This window comes from Podarcis filfolensis (assembly GCF_964270895.1).
Source record: "Podarcis filfolensis genome assembly, chromosome: 5".
NCBI classification, from domain to species: domain Eukaryota; kingdom Metazoa; phylum Chordata; class Lepidosauria; order Squamata; family Lacertidae; genus Podarcis; species Podarcis filfolensis.
In genome coordinates, this window is record NC_139608.1 from 88,816,789 (window position 1) to 88,837,680 (window position 20,892).

The following is a 20,892-nucleotide window of genomic DNA, read 5'->3' on the forward strand; positions in this document are numbered from 1 at the left end:
TCCGGAACGAATTAAGTACTTAACCTGAGGTACCACTGTACCAGCAAACGCAAGTTTTGCAACTGAAGGTGGTTTGTTTAAACAACAAACCCATCCCCGCCCCCCCGAAAAGCAGGCTTCTTGTGAAAAGGAAGTCAAGAAAATGCACCGGAAAGTGTGTGATAACAATTGTGCCTCCCGTGGCATATAATGTGTCATTGTGTCTAGCTGTTAACCAGAAGGTTGGTGGTTTGAGGCCACCCAGGGACAGCTGTGGGCAGTATTCCTGCACTGCAAGGGGTTGGACTAGATGATCCTCGGGATCCCTTCCAACTCTAAGATTCTGTGATGCAATGCTGCATAACCACCCTGCAAGTCATTGATTGTGAATGCTCAATCAATAGCCGGCATTGTAATTATTATTACATTGTAATAATAATAATAATAATAGAATAATAAGAATAATAGAAGGTATAGGGTTATAAAGGCCAGGACTAGCCGTTTGAGAAACAGTTTCTACGCAAATGCAATTCTGGTTCTAAACGCAGCATAAGGGGTCTCTATAGTATAGTGCATTTTAAAATGGGGTTTCAGAGTTTTTAGGGGGTTTAGAATATTTTATGTAGTTTTTCAATTTCATTGTTCTGCATGGGAAAGTGACAATAAAGATATTGTATCGTATTGTACCGCATTGTCTAGCCTCTGCACAAACTTTGTGGAACTAAATCAGGAAGAGTGCTCGATAAACACGTCACTGGATGTGACCACGGATGTAAAGTGCTTGATGTAAAGCATGGGTAGGCAAACTAAGGCCCCGGGTGCAGGATCCAGCCCAATCACCTTCTAAATCCAGCTGGCAGACGGTCCAGGAATCAGCGTGTTTTTACATGAGTAGAATGTGTCCTTTTATTTAAAATGCATCTCTGGGTTATTTGTGGGGTATAGGAATTCGTTCATTCCCCCCCCCCAAAAATATATATATATATAGTCCGGCCCCCCACAAGGTCTGAGGGACAGTGGACTGGCCCGATGAAAAAGTTTGCTGACCCCTGTTGTAAAAGGTAAAGGTAAAGGACCCCTGGATGGTTAAGTCCAGTCAAAGGTGACTATAGGGTTGCAGTGCTCATCTCACTTTCCGGCCGAGGGAGCTGGCGTTTGTCCACAGACAGTTTTCAAGGTCATGTGGCCAGCATGACTAGACCACTTCTGGCACATGGAGACCATGACAGAAACCAGAGTGCACGGAAACACCTTCCCACCGCAGCAGTACCTATTTATCTACTTGCATTGGCGTGCTTTCAAACTGCTAGGTTGGCAAGAGCTGGGACAGAGCAACGGGAGCTCACTCTGTCGCACAGATTCGAACCGCAGCAACAACTCAGTGTGCTTTACTCTCAGGAAAGGACTGCAGTCTTAGGCTCCTTACATTGCACAAAATTGCCCTAGCGTGCAATTACTACATCCGGGCTTCCAATAATCCAATCACCTGTTTTATTCCTATCAAAACATCTGGGGAAGGGCACTGGGGGCTAAAACACCTTAAGCAGAGGTTGGATGTCTATTTGTCATGGATGCTTCGGTGGACATTCCTGCATTGCAGGAGGTTGGACTAGAATCAGGCACCCCCAACCTTTGGCCCTCCAGATGTTTTGGACTACAATTCCCATCACCCCTGACCACTGGTCCTGTTAGCTAGGGATCATGGGAGTTGTAGGCCAAAACATCTGGAGTGCTGAAGGTTGGGGGTGCCTGGACTAGATGATCCTTCCAACTAGGATCAAGCCTCAGAGACATCTCTAGCGCGCAGAAAATGACCGAATTGTTCTCCGAGTTTCGAGGTTTTAAGGCGCTTTTATTTAAAAATCGCCAGTTTAAAAGGTCTGAGAGAGCAGGCACTCTCGCACTGCACTTATGTTGTCGAAGGCTTGGATTTTGTTGTTGTTGTTTAGTCGTTTAGTCGTGTCCAACTCTTCATGGCCCCATGGACCAGAGCATGCCAGGCCCTCCTGTCTTCCACTGCCTCCCGCAGTTTGGTCAAACTCATGCTGGTAGCTTTGAGAACACTGTCCAACCATCTTGTCCTCTGTCGTCCCCTTCTCCTTGTGCCCTCCATCTTTCCCAGCATCAGGGTCTTTTCCAGGGAGTCTTCTCTTCTCATGAGGTGGCCAAAGTACTGGAGCCTCAGCTTCAGGATCTGTCCTTCCAGTGAGCACTCAAGGCTGATTTCCTTCAGAATGGATAGGTTTGATCTTCTTGCAGTCCGTGGGACTCTCAAGAGTCTCCTCCAGCATCAGAATTCAAAAGCATCAATTCTTTGGCAATCAGCCTTCTTTATGGTCCAGCTCTCACTTCCATACATCACTACTGGGAAAACCATAGCTTTAACTATACGGACCTTTTTGATGCCTCTGCTTTTTAAGATGCTGTCTAGGTTTGTCATTGCTTTTCTCCCAAGAAGCAGGTGTCTTTTAATTTTGTGGCTGCTGTCACCATCGGCAGTGATCATGGAGCCCAAGAAAGTCAAATCTCTCACTGCCTCCATTTCTTCCCCTTCTATTTGCCAGGAGGTGATGGGACCAGTGGCCATGATCTTCGTTTTTTTGATGTTGAGCTTCAGACCATATTTTGCGCTCTCCTCTTTCACCCTCATTAAAAGGTTCTTTAATTCCTCCTCACTTTCTGCCATCAAAGTGGTGTCATCTGCATATCTGAGGTTGTTGATATTTCTTCCGGCAATCTTAATTCCGGCTTGGGATTCATCCAGCCCAGCCTTTCCCATGATGAATTCTGCATACAAGTTAAATAAGCAGGGAGACAATATACAGCCTTGTCCTACTCCTTTCCCAATTTTGAACCAATCAGTTTTTCCATAGCCAGTTCTAACTATAGCTTCTTGTCCCACATGGAGATTTCTAGTGATTTAACCCCGGCGCAATTTTTTATTTTTATTTTTCGCATTTCCCGCTTTCCCACGGTCCTTCCGCGCATCGTCTCCAAGCGCCGCCGCGAGAGCGCACCAGTGCCGGAGCGCAGCAGGCGGAGGCCAAAGACTTCCGCGTTTCCTCGTGATCACGAGGGTTTTAAAAGCTTGGCCGCCTCCTTCCCGGAAGGGAGCGAGAGAGAAGCCGCCTGGCGCCCTGGAGAGCCATGGAGCGGAGGGTCGGGCGAGCTCTTGTCCGGCCGCGGGTGCTGATCGTGGGCGCGGGGCTGGCCGGGCTGGGCGCGGCTCAGCGGCTCCTTCGCCGGGGCGGCCGGCATCTGGGCGGCGTGCGCGTCCTGGAGGCCACGGGCCGAGCCGGTGGCCGCATCCGCTCCGGGAAGCTCCGTAAGAGGCGGCGGGCCGGGGAGAGCGGGGCGGAGGGCGGGCGCGGTCCTTACGCGCGACGCGGAGCGCGCCGGAGCGGACTTTGCGCCCCTTTGCGCTTTTCCCAAGAGAAACCCCAGTCATAGAACTGCCGAGTTGGAAGGGACCCTGAGGATCATCTGGTCCAACCCCCTGCAGTGCAGGAATATGCAGCTGGCCCATAAAAATATAAAAATGCAGGAATATGCTGCTGGCCGCTATAGGGAGGGATCGAACCTGCAACCTTGGTGTTTTCTAACCAACTGAGCGATGCTGAAACACGTGTCCCTCCACCCTCCTGGCTTCTTGTTGTTGTTGTGTTTCCTCATGATTACTTTGGAGTGCTCCCCCATCACACACACAGCCTCTAAAATAATATTCTTTGGGGTCAGGGTCGGATTCCTACCCTCCCTGAGTAGCCTAGAATATTCACATATGTTGGCATTCAAGAATGAAAAGGTTTACTTCTCCCATGGTTGATTTGAGGAAAGTGGCTGGAGCGGGTGTGTTTCTCAGTTGTTTTTGCTCCCTGCTAGGGTTGCAACTGGTTAAATAAATCAACTAAAATATTTTCATCAGTACTGTGAATTAAGTGGGCAGCAGGGTTTTGGTGTTTCCCCCCCCCTTTCAGCAGGATCCTGGATTATATTCATTTGAAAATGCAATTCACTAATCGAGTGAATCAAACCATTGCGATCTAATCTGCGAAGATGTACTGAATCACTGAGAACTCTCTTTCTTAGCCTGAGCATAGCTGCTGCTCTCATGCTTTTCTGATTTCTTCACTTTCCCACCCACTTGTGTTCTTGCAAAACAACACCCCCCCCCCCAAATCCAGCACAGCCTTCATCCTCTGCAAGTCCTCATCACCGTTGCCAGAGAAGGCAAGCCATGGGGGCAAGCCATGCTTGGTCTCTGTTCTCCAGCCCCGGAAAAGTGCTTTGGAGAGCAGCAGCAGGGCTGAAATTTTACACCTAACCTAAGCAATGTACAGGGGTGGCGCTGTGGGTTAAACCACAGAGCCTAGGACTTGCTGATCAGAAGGTTAGCGGTTCGAATCCCCGCGACGGGGTGAGCTCCCGTTGCTCAGTCCCTGCTCCTGCCAACCTAGCAGTTCGAAAGCACGTCAAAGTGCAAGTAGATAAATAGGTACCGCTCAGGCAGGAAGGTAAACGGCGTTTCCATGCGCTGCTCTGGTTCGCCAGAAGCGGCTTAGTCATGCTGGCCACATGACCCGGAAGCTGTCTGCAGACAAACACCAGCTCCCTCGGCCAATAAAGCGAGATGAGCACCGCATCCCCAGAGTCGGCCACGACTGGACCTAATGGTCAGGGGTCCCTTTACCTTTAAGCAATGTACACATTAGCGGCTTGAAATTCAGCAAGTCCCCCCCCCCCCCGCCCCGCTCTGCTGCATTTCAAGTTTGGTGAGGAAGTCAGATGGAAACTGCTTTGAGGGATAGAAAATGCACGAAACAGCAGTGTTTCTCAAGCAACTACAGGATAGCTGTGAATTGTGCATATGGCTTCAAATACAGGGGGGGGGGGCGAATCATAACGTATACACAGCCCTGGTTTCAGGTTGTACTGTGTGTTCTCCATCTTCTCCCCCTCTGCCCATCTGCTTTCTTGCCTAAAAGCAAAGATCTGCTTCTTCCATTATAGTCTCCATCAGTTTTGACTGGGGGCGGATGGATGCAGGCCACCTAGACCATGGGTAGGCAAACTAAGGCCCGGGGGCTGGATCTGGCCCAGTTGCCTTCTCAATCCAGCCCACGGACTGTCTGGGAATCAATGTGTTTTTACATGAGTAGAATGTGTGCTTTTATTTAAAATGCATCTCTGGGTTATTTGTGGGGCATAGGAATTCGTTCATTCCCCCCCCCCCCAAAAAAAAATATAGTCCGGCCCCTCACAAGGTCTGAGGGACAGTGGACCGACCCCCTGCTGAAAAAGTTTGCTGACCCCTGACCTAGACAAAGGATCACTCCGGTGCTGCTGAAGGGGAAGAATTGGCATGGCCAGAACTCTCCACAACAAAACTGCTGCTGGTTTTGGCAACAGTAGCAGTAAATCAAGCCTGCACAGAATTCGGCACTGCTTGGTGCGACCCTAATTTAGGCAATAGGCCTCTTTTGCAGGAGAATGCATTGGAGAACAGCAAACTCATTCTCAACGGGGTGTGTGAGAAAGGTGGTGAGGAGCCTTTAGGTTTGCAGAAACACAGAACAAATTAGAAAACTAATAATAATAATTTTATTATTTATATCCCTCCCATTTGGCTGGGTTTCCCCAGCCACACTGGGCGGATTAAAGCATATACAGTGGTACCTTGGTTCTCGAACTCAAGTCCATTCGACTTCCAAAATGTTCAAAAACCAAGGCGCGGCTTCTAATTGGCCCCGGAAACAAAGCCGACAGCCAAAACGGACGTTCGACTCCTGAACGCTTACCTTTGGGTTTGTGGAGTTCGGGAGCCTATTTTTTCGTCGACTAAGCCATTTTGGAGCCAAGGTACCACTGTATAAAACATATTAAGGTGAGGACACAAGAACTGCCCAGTCAAGATGTAAGCATGTTGTGAGGAGAAGGGGAGGCACAAAAGAGGACATGGCTGGCTGGAACCCTGAGCATTTTGCCGTTTCCAAATTTACAAACACCCCTGCTGAGGGTTTTCCAAAAGTCTGAAGGCTCTAAGCATCTGAGAGCTGTGGTTTCCCTCCTTGTCTGATAGCTGGAATAAGCAGGCCTTAAAAGATTAGTCTCTTTGAGGCTTGATGCTGTGGAAACATTGGAAAGCTGATTCTTTCCCTCCTTCCTTCTAGGAGGTAAGGTGATTGAGATAGGTGCTCACTGGATTCATGGACCCTCCAAGGAGAACCCTGTCTTCCAGCTGGCATCGGAGCATGGACTCCTGGATGAGGTCGCCATGTCTGAGGAAAACCAGCAGGTGGAAATCGGGGGCCACCCCTTGGGGCCTTCGGCCTGCTTCTCCAGTCGGGGCCAGTTGCTGAGTCCCGACCTCCTTGACTCCATGGGGTTGCTCTTCTTCGCTCTCTTGGAAGAAGCGCGCGAGTTCGTGCATGCGGCCAAAGTGCCTGTGCCCAGCGTGGGGGAGTACCTGAAAGAGGCGATCGCTCGGAAGGTGAGAGAATGGTCAGATGATGAGGAGACCAAGCGGCTGAAGCTGGCCGTCCTCAACTTATTCTTCAAGCTGGAATGCTGCGTGAGTGGGACTCACAGCTTGGACCTGGTGGCTTTGGGGCCCTTCGGGGAGTACACCATGCTTCCTGGCTTGGACTGCACGTTTCCCAAGTGAGTGGTTGCCCGCTTAAAGGTAAAGGGACCCCTGACCATTAGGTCCAGTCATGACCGACTCTGGGGTTGCGGTGCTCATCTCGCTTTATTGGCCGAGGGAGCCGGCGTACAGCTTCCGGGTCATGTGGCCAGCATGACTAAGCCGCTTCTGGCAAACCAGAGCAGCGCACGGAAACGCCATTTACCTTCCCGCTGGAGCGGTACCTATTTATCTGCTTGCACTTGGATGTGCTTTCGAACTGCTAGGTTGGCAGGAGCTGGGACCGAGCAATGGGAGCTCACCCCGTCGCGGGGATTCGAACCGCCGACCTTCCGATCAGCAAGCCCTAGGCTCTGTGGTTTAACCCACAGCGCCACCCACGCTTGGCTCTTATTAAATAATAGGTTGGCTTCTCTGGTTCCCTTGGGGATGGGCTGATCGGACATCTCGGCTGTGGCTTGACTTTGCAAGTGGGACATGGGTGGCGCTGTGGTCTAAACCACTGAGCCTCTTGGGCAGGGGTAGGCAACCTAAGGCCCGGGGGCCAGATGCGGCCCAATCACCTTCTCAATCCAGCCCATGGACGGTCCGGGAATGAGCGTGATTTTACATGAGTAGAATGTGTCCTTTTATTTAAAATGCATCTCTGGGTTATTTGCGGGGCATAGGAATTCGTTCATTTCCCCCCAAAAAATATAGTCCAACCCACCACATGGTCTGAGGGATGGTGGACTGGCCCACGGCTGAAAAAGGTTGCTAACCCCTGCTCTTGGGCTTGCCAATTGGAAGGTTGGCGGTTCGAATCCCATGACGGAGTGAACTCCCGTTCACTCCCATCTCCTGCCAACCTAGCAGTTCAAAAGCACGCCAGTGCAAGTAGAAAAATAGGTACCGCTCCGGCGGGAAGATAAACAGCATTTCCGTGCGCTCTGGCACTCGTCACAGTGTCCCGTTGCTCCAGAAGCGGTTTAGTCATGCTGGCCACATGACCCGGAAAGCTGTCTGTGGACAAACGCCGGCTCCCTCAGTCTGAAAGTGAGATGAGCACCACAACCCCATAGTCGCCTTTGACTGGACTTAACCATCTAGGGGTCCTTTACCTTTACCTTTACTTTGCACATGTAACTTTACGGAGGACATTTTTTTCCTGGGGTGGAAAGTTTATTTGTTTCTTCATTGCAGGCCCAGTTGCATTGCCGTTCCTCCCAGTAGTGGATAAATGTAAGATGTGATTAATAAACTCAAGCAGACAATGGTCTGGATTAGAAAGGGCCACAGCTTTATTGATTAGATATAGGGGGGATATTTGGCTCAGGCCCCCACAGAAAAAATAAAAGTATTTTTTTTTAAGGTAAGGAAACTCAGTTCCCACCCCCCAGTTCCTGTTAAAAAGAACAACAACCCTGATTTTATTTCCCTTTCCCTCACTTGTTCTAGACCTCATCTCGCTTCCCATTGTGAGCAAACTACCCCTATGTGGGGGAGGGAAAGGAATTTCCTTGACATCTGGTGGGAGGGTGTTCCACAGGGCGGGCGCCACTACCGAGAAGGCCCTCTGCCTGGTTCCCTGTAACCTCACTTCTCGCAGGGAGGGAACCGCCAGAAGGCCCTCAGAGCTGGATCTCCGTGTCCGGGCTGAACGATGGGGGTGGAGACACTCCTTCAGGTATACTGGGCCGAGGCCGTTTAGGGCTTTAAAGGTCAGCACCAACACTTTGAATTGTGTTCGGAAACATGTCCAAGACCAGGCTACCTCATTTTGTCTTGCTTCTCCCCCTTAGTGGTTATGAGGGCCTCATAGACTGCCTGATGGCATCTCTGCCCAAAGGGACTGTGCAGTTCGACAAGCCGGTGAGGACAGTTCACTGGAGTAGTTCCTGCGTGGAAGAGGCTCCCGCAGGCCGAACCTTCGGAGTCCAGGTGGAATGTGAAGATGGCGAGAAGTTCTTTGCAGACCATGTCATCGTCACCGTGCCTCTAGGTGAAATTTCCTTGGCTTTCTGATCCTCACCTCCAGCTGCCAGATGTCTTCTAAAAGTCAGATAGCTGTTTATTTCCTTGACATCTGATGGGAGGGTGTTCCACAGGGCGGGCGCCACTACCAAGAAGGCCCTCTGCTGGTTCCCTGTAACCTCACTTCTCACAGGGAGGGAACCGCCAGAAAGTCCTCGGTGCTGGATCTCAGTGTCCGGGCTGAACGATGGGGGTGGAGATGCTCCTTCAGGTACACAGGGCCAAAGCCGTTTAGGGCTTTAAAGGTCAGCACCAACGGCGCTGTGGGTTAAACCACAGAGCCTAGGACTTGCCGATCAGAAGGTCGGTGGTTCGAATCCCCGTGAAGGGGTGAGCTCCCGTTGCTTGGTCCCTGCTCCTGCAAACCTAGCAGTTCGAAAGTGCGTCAAAGTGCAAGTAGATAAATAGGTACCGCTCCGGCGGGAAGGTAAACAGCGTTTCCATGTGCTGCTCTGGTTCGCCAGAAGCGGCTTAGTCCGGCTTAGCTGTACGCCGGCTCCCTCGGCCAGTAAAGCGAGATGAGCGCCGCAACCCCAGAGTCAGTCACGACTGGACCTTATGGTCAGGGGTCTCTTTACCTTTACCAACACTTTGAACTGTGCTCGGAAATGTACTGGGAGCCAATGTAGGTCTTTCACGACCGGTGTGATATGGTCTCGACTGCCACTCCCAGTCACTAGTCCAGCTGCCACATTCTGGATTAGTTGTAGCTTCCGGGTCACCTTCAAAGGTAGCCCCACGTAGAGCGCATTGCAGTAGTCCAAGCGGGAGATAACCAGGACATGTACCTACTGAACGAAGGTAGAATTCACACCAGCTTCTCTGCCCAGTTTTACCTCAGGCATATTTGTTCCCCAGAAGTTTGCCAGAAGGGAATGAGTCCGTTGGGCAGAAAAGGTTCCCTGTCCCTGATCTTGTGGCGTTCTTGCTTATGAGACCCACCCCTCCAAGTCGTGGTTTGTTTTCCAGCAGCAGGAACTTGGTCGGTAACAAATCCAGAACTCTTCTGTAAATCCTATGGGGAGATTATTTCCCCCCCAGTACTTACTAAAGTGTTTGCACAGTCTGGTCCTGGGCGCTTTCCCCCAAAGTCTGTTCTTTTACTAATCTCTCTCATGTCTTTTCCTTCTCCCTAGGTTTCCTCAAAGAACACGGAGAAACCTTTTTTAACCCGCCGCTTCCGTCCCGGAAGACGGCTGCAATCGAAAAGCTTGGTTTTGGGACAAACAACAAAATCTTTGTGGAATTTGAGCAGCCATTCTGGGAGCCAGATTGTCAGATGGTTGAGGTGGCGTGGGATGGAGAATCGCCCCTGGCTGAGCCACCCGCCGACTTGGAGGCTATTTGGTACCAGAAGATTGCTGGCTTTGTTGTTCTCCATCCGGCAGAGAGGTACATGGGAAAGACAGGCTGGAATGGGTTGCAGGGCAGGCCACTCTGGGATAGCTGTCGTTTGAACAAGTCATTTGAAGAAGTGTGCATGCACACGAAAGCTCATACCAATAACAAACTTAGTTGGTCTCTAAGGTGCTACTGGAAGGATTTATTATTGTTGTTGTTTTGTTTTGTTTTGTTTTGTTTTTTGTTTTGTTTTGTTTTGTTTTGTTTTGTTTTGTTTGAACACAGGAAGCTTATCACATGCAGATCAGGCAAACAAGCTGGGTCTTTGCATTAAACCAGTGTGGATTTGATTTAAATCAATTTGATTTAGATCGCCATTTAAATCACTAGTCATGAAGACTTTATTTAAATCATTTTTTTACAGAAAGACTCATTCTTGTTGGTATAATCTTAATATTTACAACCAGAGGGAGGTTTCATTTTTGGAATAATAAATTTTCAGAGTAGTTTTTACAGTTACATCAGAAATTACTGATTTGGTTATACTTCAGTGGTACCTCAGGTTAAGAACTTAATTCGTTCCAGAGGTCCGTTCTTAACCTGAAACTGTTCTTAACCTGAAGCACCACTTTAGCTAATGGGGCCTCCTGCTGCCACCACACCGCTGGAGCACGATTTCTGTTCTCATCCTGAAGCAAAGTTCTTACCCGAGGTACTATTTCTGGGTTAGCGGAGTCTGTAACCTGAAGCGTATGTAGCCTGAAGCGTATGTAACCTGAAGCGTATGTAACCTGAGGTATCACTGTACAGTATTAGAAATACATAGACAGATAATTATGACATTATTGTGAGGTTTAATAATTTAACTGTTTATATTTGGACAACTTTTCTGCTGTACTTCTGCTGTAGAAGGAGAAAATCATTTCCTGAATAACAATTTAAACAATTAATTTTACTCAAGCAATAACATTATCGCATATGTATCCATGTATGTTAACCAATGTGGTTAAACTTTTTTTTTAAAATAAAATAAAAACTTACTGAGTTTTAGCACACATGAAAAACTCAAAACAAATCCTTATTTCCTGATGAAAAGCCTTTGCACTATAATGTAACTTAAATAGAAAACTATCTTTAGAAAGATTTTTCCTCCAAAAGCATTTTATTTTAAAAATCTACTTTCATAAATCTACCACTTCCAAAATTGGATTTTTATGAAGATGAAAGTAATAGGACCAGCATCCGTGGATTCTACAAAGCCTTTCTCCTTTTACCATACTAGATACGGACATATCTTATGTGGCTTCATTGCTGGGAAAGAAGCTGAATTCATGGAAACCCTCACAGACGCAGAAGTCCTTTCGGCATTAACAGACGTATTTCGTAGAGCAACAGGTACGCATGACTTCTTAGTTGTTTGCAAGCATTGGAATGAGGGGTGCAAAAACGATGCGTTATTCTGTTAAAACTGCTGGCCTAAGTTTTGCAAAATGTCTTCTTAATTTTGTATAATGATAATAATAATAATAATAATAATAATAATAATAATAATAATAATAATAATAAAAGTTATTATTATTTATGTATACCCTGCCCATCTGGCTGGGTTTCCTCAGCCACTCTGGGCAGCTTCCAGCAAAATACTAAAATACAATAATTCATCAAATATTAAAAGCTTCCCTAAACAGGGCTGCCTTCAGATGTCTTCTAAAAATCAGATAGTTGTATATTTCTTTGACATCTGATGGGAGGGAGTTCCACAGGGCGGGTGCCACTACCAAGAAGGCCCTCTGCCTGGTTCCCTGTAACCTCACTTTTCGCAGGGAGGGAACCACCAGAAGGCCCTCAGCACTGGATCTCAGTGTCCAGGCTGAAGGATGGGGATGGAGACACTCCTTCAGGTATAGTGGCCCGAGGCCGTTTAGGGCTTTAAAGGGCAGCACCAACACTTTGAATTGTGCTCAGAAACGAACTGGGGGCCAATGTAGGTCTTTCAGGACCGGTGTTATGTGGTCTCGGCGGTCACTCCCCATCACCAGTCTCACTGCCGCATTCTGGATTAATTGTAGTTTCCGGGTCACCTTCAAAGGTAGCTCCACATAGAGCGCATTGCAGTAGTCCAATTGGGAGATAACCAGAGCATGCACTACTCTTGAGAGACAGTTTGCGGGCAGGTAGGGTCTCAGCCTGCGTACCAGATGGAGTAGGTAGACAGCTGCCGTGGACACAGAATTGACCTGCGCCTCCATGGACAGCTGTGAGTCCAGAATGACTCCCAGGTTGCGCACCTGGTCCTTCAGGGGCACAGTTACCCCATTCAGGACCAGGGAGTCCCCCCCACCTGCCCACCCTGTCTCCCAAAACAGTACTTCTGTCTTGTCAGGAGTCAACCTCAATCTGTTAGCCGCTATCCATCCTCCAACCACCTCCAGACACTCACACAGGACCTTCACCGCCTTCACTGGTTCTGATTTAAAAGAGAAATAGTGTCAAGAAGTTGCCCAGTAGATTATCCTAACCTATCTTCTCTGAAAACTAGGTATTTATGGCCAAGATAGTCTCTACTTTTGAGAATGCAGGCCGAAAGGTTTAGGAGTTTGAGGTGAAAAAGTGACTTACAAAAAGATCTACTCTATGTTATCCTGGGATGGGTGGTCCTCAGTTGTATGGGGGGCAGCTTCATTGATACTCCCTGAAACCAGGCTCAGGTGGTTTTTAATTGCAGAACTGAGGGGCTCAAAAGCCCATCACAACCCATGCTTTATGCCTGGAAACTCTTTTGCTGTTGCTGAGGCTGATGGAAGTTGGAGTCCGACAACATTTGGAGAGACACACAAGTTCCCTTGCCCCTGCTGTACATAATTCATAGGTCCCCGTTTTTCTTTGAATTGTCAAATCTCAGTTAAACCTGATGAAGCCGAAGTAGTCCATTCTCACAGGAAGAAGTGCTTTAGTTCAGGTTTGGTGCTGCTTATCTAAAAAGGCAAAGGACCCCTGACAGTTCAAGTCCAGTCGCGAACGACTCTGGGGTTGCGGCGCTCATCTCGCTTTACTGGCCAAGGGAGCTGGTGTTTGTCCACAGACAGTTTTTCTGAGTCATGTGGCCAGCATGAAGAAGCCGCTTCTGGCGAAACCAGAGCAGCGCACGGAAACGCTGTTTACCTTCCCGCCGGGGTGGTACCTATTTATCTACTTGCACTTTGACGTGCTTTCAAACTGCTAGGTTGGCAGGAGCTGGGACTGAGTAATGGGAGCTCATCCCGTCACGGGGATTTGAACCGCTGAACTTCTGATCGGCAAGCCCAAGGCTCAGTGGTTTAGACCACAGTGCCACCCGCGTCCCTTGCTGCTTATCTAGCCATGTCCCAGTGTCCTGGGTAAATTGGCTGAAGTGGCTTGCTTAACACAGCTGTCTTGTGATGTTAAAGGTACTTGATTTGAAATTGGGGCTAGCAGGCAAGATACTCACCCGCTCTCTGTGCACTTGGGTCAGGAAATCCACAACTTGCTCCTCCAAGGAACATCTTCCGCTCGAAATGGTACAGCGAGCCTTACACCAAAGGATCCTACAGTTACGTGGCTGTTGACAGCTCCGGAGATGACATAGATGCCCTTGCTCAGCCCCTTCCTGAAGACACATCTGATTCCAAGGTAACCCATTCTGGATTTCTGGCGGTATTGGAGCTTGTGTCTATCAGCATCTGTTGAAATATCCACAAGCCACGACACGCCCCCTGTGTTTGTTTGTTTGTTTGTTTATTGATATTGTTTATTGTTTGTTTATTGATTGACTTTATATACCACCCTATCGGAACGTCCACAAGCCACAACACACACCCTGTTTGTTTGCTGAATTTATCTACCGCCCTATACCCTGGGGGTCTCAGGGTGGTTCACAGAATAAAATCACGATATAAAACCACAAAATACATAATAAAAACAACAACCCAATAGCCCCCCCCCAAAAAAAACACGTTTTAAAAGGGCATAGGATGTAAATCAGATCAACCAAAGGCCTGGTTAAAAAGGAACGTTTTTGCCTGGTACCTAAAGGTGTACAGTGGTACCTTGGGTTACAGACGCTTCAGGTTACAGACTCCGCTAACCCAGAAATAGTACCTTGGGTTAAGAACTTTGCTTCAGGATGAGAACAGAAACTGCACAGCGGTGGCAGCAGCGGGAGGCCCCATTAGCTAAAGTGGTACCTCAGGTTAAGAACAGTTTCAGGTTAAGAAGGACCTCCAGAACAAATTAAGTTCTTAACCCGAGGTACCGCTGTATAATGAAGGCGCCAGGCAGACTTCCCTGGGGAGAGCATTCCACAGGTGGGGAGCCACTGCAGAGAAGGCCCTGTTCTTGTGTTGCCACCCTCTGGACTTCTCCAGGAGGCGGCACATGAAGGACGTTGCATTAACAGAGACATTGTTTGATTTTCCACACCTCTCGACTTTTTTGCCTCCCACTAACAGGTTTTCACCCAAACAGGGCTAAACTAATACTGCTATTTCTTGTTGCAGCCGCCACAGGTTCTGTTTGCGGGAGAAGCTACACATCGCACGTTCTATTCGACTACTCATGGTGCCTTGTTGTCGGGCTGGAGAGAAGCAAATCGTCTCCTCGACATCTACGATATGTCCGAATCGCCACATGCTGCATTGTAAGCTAGAAGCTGAGATAGCAGCAGTTTCTTTTCCTGCTCCCAAATAATCATTAAAAATGGTATGTCAGTATAACTACCGCCCTCTGCACCCAGTTTTTTTAATCGAGATAAAAATGCCTTGGAGGAATCATTTTTCTCGAGTTGAACACTGGAATCACAGTTGCAAAACAACAGTTTCCACTGTGTGCAACAAATAACATCCAGTGTTAATGATTAGCCAAGCTCCCTGCTTTCTGGTGCTGGAATATAATTTCCTACCCTGAAAGCACTGAGCTGAATCTTTGCATTTGTTTTCTCATACTGAGGCAGTGTAGTACTTCGTTAAATTTTGTCGGTCATCACACGAAAACATCAAAGAGCCACTCATCTCACGCCCCTCTCAAAACAGGTGCCGTAGAATAGCTTAAACAAATCTTACCACATTTCCAGTGTGCTATGTATTTTAGTATATTGGGAGCAGGGCATCCCTGTAGGGCATGGGTAGACAAACTAAGGCCCGGGGGCCAGATCTGACCCACAGACGGTCCAGGAATCAGTGTGTTTTTACAAGAGCAGAATTTGTCCTTTTATTTAAAATGCATCTCTGGGTTCTTTGTGGGGCCTGCCTGGTGTTTTTACATGCGTAGAATGTGTGCTTTTATTTAAAATGCATCTCTGGGTTATCTGTGGGACATAGGAATTTGTTAATCCCACCCAAAATAAATATAATCCGCCCCCCCCCCCCACAAGGTCTGAGGGACAGTGGACAGGCCCCCTGCTGAAAAAGTTTGCTGACCCCCTGCTGTAGGGACCTGGGAACCATGCATCTTTAAGAGAGCAAGACACTATGATCAATAGTCTTGGCAAATTGCAGGGGAAGGAACAGTATTTTGACAAGTGATGCTTGGGTCCCACGAATATAGAAGGCAAAGGACGTGGAAGGAGAAAAAGATTCCTTGTCTTTTCAAAGTAGGGAGACTTTTGCTTCCCACTGTGTTAAACCTGCAGTTGATAGAAAATGCGGAGAAGAAGACAAGCTCTGGGGAAGTATTAGTTCTTATGAGGAAACAAGTTCGGAAGATTAAGGGTGAGAGAAGTATTGCATTTTTGAGCAAATGTGGATCGAATTAGAGCTATAATCGTTTAGCATGAAATTAAACTGTTAGAAGCTACAAGCAAACAAAAGGTAGTCACACACTGACGCTTTGATGATGCTTGAAAAGTTCCTTAGCAGGTTTTATTTTTAATTAAACATGAACAAGATTGTGCTCTACAAGTTAACTTTTGGAAGAGGCTGGTACCCAGCATGATGAGGTTTAATAACCAATAACTTCAACTCATTATTGATCCTCCTCAGTGGCAGTGAAGGTGACAAAGTCATTCTTTGCTGCCTCCATTGCATCCTCAATGTGCGTCCAACAGAGTTTTCCAGGGAGCACAGGGACTTTTATGGTTGCACCTAAAGGAGGTGGTAGAACTGACAATGGCTTGCTGAGCATGCATTCTGCCGATGTAGGTCAATGCAGGGTTTGATGGCGGTCAGACACAGTCTCAGATTACTGACTCATCACCTGCTACTGTGCTTTGTCTTCATAGCAATAATTGCTGAAAAACCCTTATTGCAAAGATGCGTGCCACCAAATGGCAGCAGCACAGATATTGCTTCACCACAGGCTCAGGATACTCAATGATAACTGAGTAATTTTGGTCACATGAAGCCAAAATTTAGATAACCTCGCCTCCAAATATTAATATTTGAAGGTCCTGTCTATCACGTGTCAGTTCAATGAGTTGCATCTGTACAAATACAGCTTTGTGACATCAGAGCGATGTCACTCAAACTTCTCTGGTTTTTTCCAGCAGGAAAGTAATGGGAAAATTTTGACTAAGCAAATTTCAAATCACCTTTGGCTTAACTATTAACTAAGCCTAGTGACAGATTTGGTGACAGTTCATTACGAGGTCCTCGTACATGGAGTTGTTTTGAGTGACTACTATAGCTTGCCTCTGATATGTACAGTAGTTGCTGCTTTTGGTACCTGCACATCAGAAGTGGGCAGTTGTAGTCAAAACTGTTCCTGGATCTGCTATCTGCCGTCAGAAAGTTTCCCAAGACTTGAGCCTTTCCGACACTCAGCTACTGGTGTCAATAAAACAACAGGTTTGAAAAGGTATTTGTCATACCGGTTAAGGATTAAAGCAGTACAGTAGTACCTCGGTTTACAAACTTAATCCGTTCCGGAAGTCCGTTCTTAAACCAAAACCATTCATAAACCGAGGCGCGCTTTTCCTATTGAGGCCTCCCGCCGCCGGTGCCCTTCCATTGTTCAGATTCCATTCTTAGACTGAGGTAAAGTTCTCAAACCAAGACACTATTTCCAGTTTTGCAGAGTTTGTAAACCAAATCGTTCTTAAACCGGACTGTTCTTACACCGAGGTACCACTGTAATGATTTTGGGTCGGCTTATAAAGCCTGCGACCCACTTGTATGCGCTTTGTGACCCACAGGAAACACTAACCTAGAGGATAAATTGTGCTCCCCACTGTTCTCCCATAAAATCAAAGTTACAGCATTGCACTTCTCATCGTTAAAGCGCTGTGATATGGTTCGTATTCCTCTTGCCATGTTTGGTCTGTTAAAAGTACGCTACAGTAGTGAGGAAGAAACCCCATCGCTAGTGGGGTTTACCAGGATGAGAGAGACTGACATTGGCATTGGACAGACATAATGGCACTCACAGATAAAGCACTTGCCCGTGTGTTGTGTACATGCTCCATCAAACATCAGCGCACTTAGCATATGGGGCAGCTACCTCTACCTGTATCCGAGCATCTTATGCATGACCAAGCAGGTTACCTGTGACTTCTGTTGCTTTTGTTTTGCCCCTAACAGAGCGGTTCTTGCGGATTACAGCACAGAATTAGCCGGGCTAGAATCAGGATGTTGCCCAAAGCTTTACAGCAGTTTACACAGGAAGCGAAGGGAACATTATTAGAATTGCACCAGGTGGCCACAAGGCAGCTCAAGAGGACAACCGAGTTTCCCACAGAAAGAATGTCCAAAAAGATTTCTTTCCCCACCCCAGACCTTTAATCACAGATCTTGCAGGCGCTTTCCCTCAAGGTGGGTGCCGCTGCCCTGTTGAGAGGCTGGGCCAAGACCTGTCCGTTGTGACCTGTCCGTTGTGCCGGCTCATGTTGGCAGAAGGCACAGAGAGTGGCTAGTACCAGTTGGTGCAGGAGATGAGATAGCGGACGTCATCCAGCATGTCTAGGAGCCAGCCTGTGCGCTGGCTGGGGCCCCTTTCTCGCTCTCCACTGGGGGAAGGTGGTGGCAGTGGTGTCGGGATGTGAACGGCATGTTCCTCGACGGGCACCTTTGCAACCTCCACAGCTGGAATCTCCACAGCTGGAATCTCCGCATCTGGAACTTCCACATCTGGAACCTCTGCAGCTGCAACGTCTGCAGCTGCAACGTCCGCAGCTGCCTCTTCCTGGGGGTCCCCCGACGGTGCCTCTTCACTGCTCATTCTGAGGTTGGGGACAGAAAGAAACCTTGGGGTTAACATTTTATCCCATGTGGTGGGAATGTAAAAAGGTGAAAAGCTTCTGGGAGATGATATATAATGAGATGGAAAAAATGTTGAAATATGCATTTATAAAGAAACCAGAAGCATTTTTACTGGGCATTGTAGGGAGTGATATAAATGGAAAGGAATGTAAGCTCTTTTTATATGCAACAACGGCAGCAAGAATATTATTGTCCCAAAAATGGAAACAAGAAGAATTACCGACAAAAGAAGAATGGAGGATGAAACTAATGGACTATGCAGAACTGGATAAACTAACAGGAAGGGTTCAAAATCGGCGGGACCAGAAATTCACTGAAGACTGGAGTAAATTTACGGATTATTTGAAAAGTATTTGTGAAGATCAGACGCCGTTTGTAGGTTTGCAAGAAGTTTTGTGAGGAGCATTATTGGAATTATTGCAAAAATGGATAAGGGGGAGGATGATTAGTTAAGGCATTTAAAGGTAATATAAATTTAAGAAATGCATAAGAAGTGGTTAAAACGGTGGATCATCAGAGGTGCTGAGGGAAGTCCAAAAAGATTGTATAAGTGATAAAGTTTTGTGGTACATATTATAATTTATATGTTAATATTAATAAAAATTATTATTAAAAAACAACAACCTTGGGGTTAGGCACAGCTTGGTTGTATCTTAGCCGTACTTTGGCACCTCTATGCTGAAAGCCCTATAAGCCACCGTTCAAAATTATATGTGTGTGTTTGTGTATTAATAATATTTATTAATTTTAAATTAAATTTCCCAATTTACATTTCAAAATATTCATTTAAACAACCTTAAATCAATGACTTCTTCTCTTTCCATGGTTCATTTTGCATACCATATATCCCTGCATATTTTACATGAACTAAACCATTTGGTGATCCATTGTTACGTCCATCAAAATTCATTTACACTGTTGAATTTATCTTAATGGTACCAGTGTTTTTAAATAAACACAATTTTCACCCATATAATCAGTAAACATTTTCCAGTCTTCTTTAAACGTACATTCTTCTTGTACTCTTATTCTATAAGTTAAATCTGCAAGCTCCGCGTATTCCATCAATTTAAGTTGCCATTCTTCTTTGGTTGGGACCTCGCTCGTTTTCCATTTTGGGGCTAACAAAACACGGGCCGCAGTAGCAGCGTACATAAATAATCTTTTTTGACCCCTGGGAATTTCCCTCTGAATTATATCCCCAACGAAAAGGACTCTGTTTTTTTTGGGAAGTTAACTTTTAAACATTTTTTTCAATTCATTATATATCATTTTCCAATACTCTCTTACCCTTCTACAAGTCCACCAGCGTTTGAAATTAGCCAGGCACGTTTTACGACTGGGAATTGTCAGGAGGCGAGCACTTTGAGGAATCTTGTCGCCCTGTAGGGCGACTGAGACTCAATAATAAAATTGCCACCAATGGCGCCGAGAGCACAGGAGGAGAATTGTCTCCCAGCCAGACTCCAGAATTGGTTCGCTGGTGCTTCTCCACCACAGTGCAAGTCACCCTTATAAAAAGTACAAATTGGTGCTTAGACTTTGTTTTTCCTCATGTAACCTTGGTTCCAAGAGCCATGTGATAAATAGCTTAATTTCTATCCTTGTTTCTAACACTGCCTGTACAGTGGTACCTCGGGTTAAGTACTTAATTCGTTCCGGAGGTCTGTACTTAACCTGAAACTGTTCTTAACCTGAAGCACCACTTTAGCTAAAGGGGCCTCCCGCTGCTGCCGCCGGAGCACGATTTCTGTTCTTATCCTGAAGCAAAGTTCTTAACCTGAGGCACTATTTCTGGGTTAGCGGAGTCTGTAACCTTAAGCGTATGTAACCTGAAGCGTATGTAACCCGAGGTACCACTGTATCCATCTTTATACTGAGACCCCCCGGGTATAGGGCGGTATATAAATTCAGTAAATAATAATAATGTACTTTGGAATGGAAGCTAAGAGTTTTTAACCAATTTAAGTGCCAACATGCCAGCATGAGACAGGATAACAACAGTAAGGTACCCTCAAAGGTTGTCATTCAGTCTCTTGTCTGCAGTCTCATTATGCGAGACAGCAATGGCTGTGCTGCAACAAGTGTCCTAAATAATATTGTATAAATGCTAAAACGGTCTTGCACACAGTATTAAGGCTGGGCTGAGGAAGTCGACGAAGGCTTCCCCTTCAGCTTTTTATTTGGGTTTTTTTTTGGGGGGGGGTGTAAAAGTCCACATACGTATATGGTAAAATACTGGATTTCCCTCCCGCTCCCCCAGTGTTTCCTATGGCCAGAAGTCATTCCATTAAACAGCAAAAAAAAAAAAACCACTATCTAATGTCAACAGAAATAGCAACAACAACAATAAATAAATAAAATACTGCCTGAATGCAGCGATCAGCCTACTCCGTGCAATTCTAGGGCTCAGCAAGGACCACGAGGTCTGTATCCCCACACTCAAAAAAATACACGGTATTTTCGAACCAAACTACGCAGAAAGGTGTGTTCACACGTTTCCGTGAAACACGTGTACGACCCTTGCGGGTCAGAACACTTCAGCCTTGCTCCCCTACCTGCCTCAGCGACGGGCCCCGCTCTTCGTTCTGCGCATGCGGCCTGGGGTGCCTTACGGGAGCGCCGGCAGGCATCCGTTCCCGACCGATGACGTCACAGAGGCCCGCCCCTCTCTCGGATTGGTGGGGCGGGGCCTTTGTTCCGTTGCCG

The 20,892-nt window shown here is 47.0% G+C and overlaps 1 protein-coding gene and 1 long non-coding RNA gene across 2 annotated transcripts; one reads left to right on the plus strand and one right to left on the minus strand.

Annotated features, from left to right (window-relative positions):
* Nucleotides 1-3,008: 3,008 nt before the first annotated feature.
* Nucleotides 3,009-14,706, plus strand: PAOX (polyamine oxidase). The gene is made up of 7 exons (XM_083615811.1): nucleotides 3,009-3,304; nucleotides 6,147-6,636; nucleotides 8,401-8,600; nucleotides 9,769-10,024; nucleotides 11,256-11,368; nucleotides 13,467-13,624; nucleotides 14,491-14,706. Exons 1-7 carry the CDS (start codon nucleotides 3,127-3,129, stop codon nucleotides 14,632-14,634), a joined length of 1,539 nt encoding a protein of 512 aa, XP_083471937.1. The 5' UTR covers nucleotides 3,009-3,126; the 3' UTR covers nucleotides 14,635-14,706.
* A 1,110-nt stretch (nucleotides 14,707-15,816) lies between these two features.
* LOC310763576 lies at nucleotides 15,817-20,868 on the minus strand. The gene is made up of 2 exons (XR_014548666.1): nucleotides 20,742-20,868; nucleotides 15,817-18,143 (listed from the first exon to the last, which is right to left on the minus strand). It is a non-coding gene; the product is annotated as an uncharacterized lncRNA (long non-coding RNA).
* Between the last annotated feature and the right edge of the window lie 24 nt (nucleotides 20,869-20,892).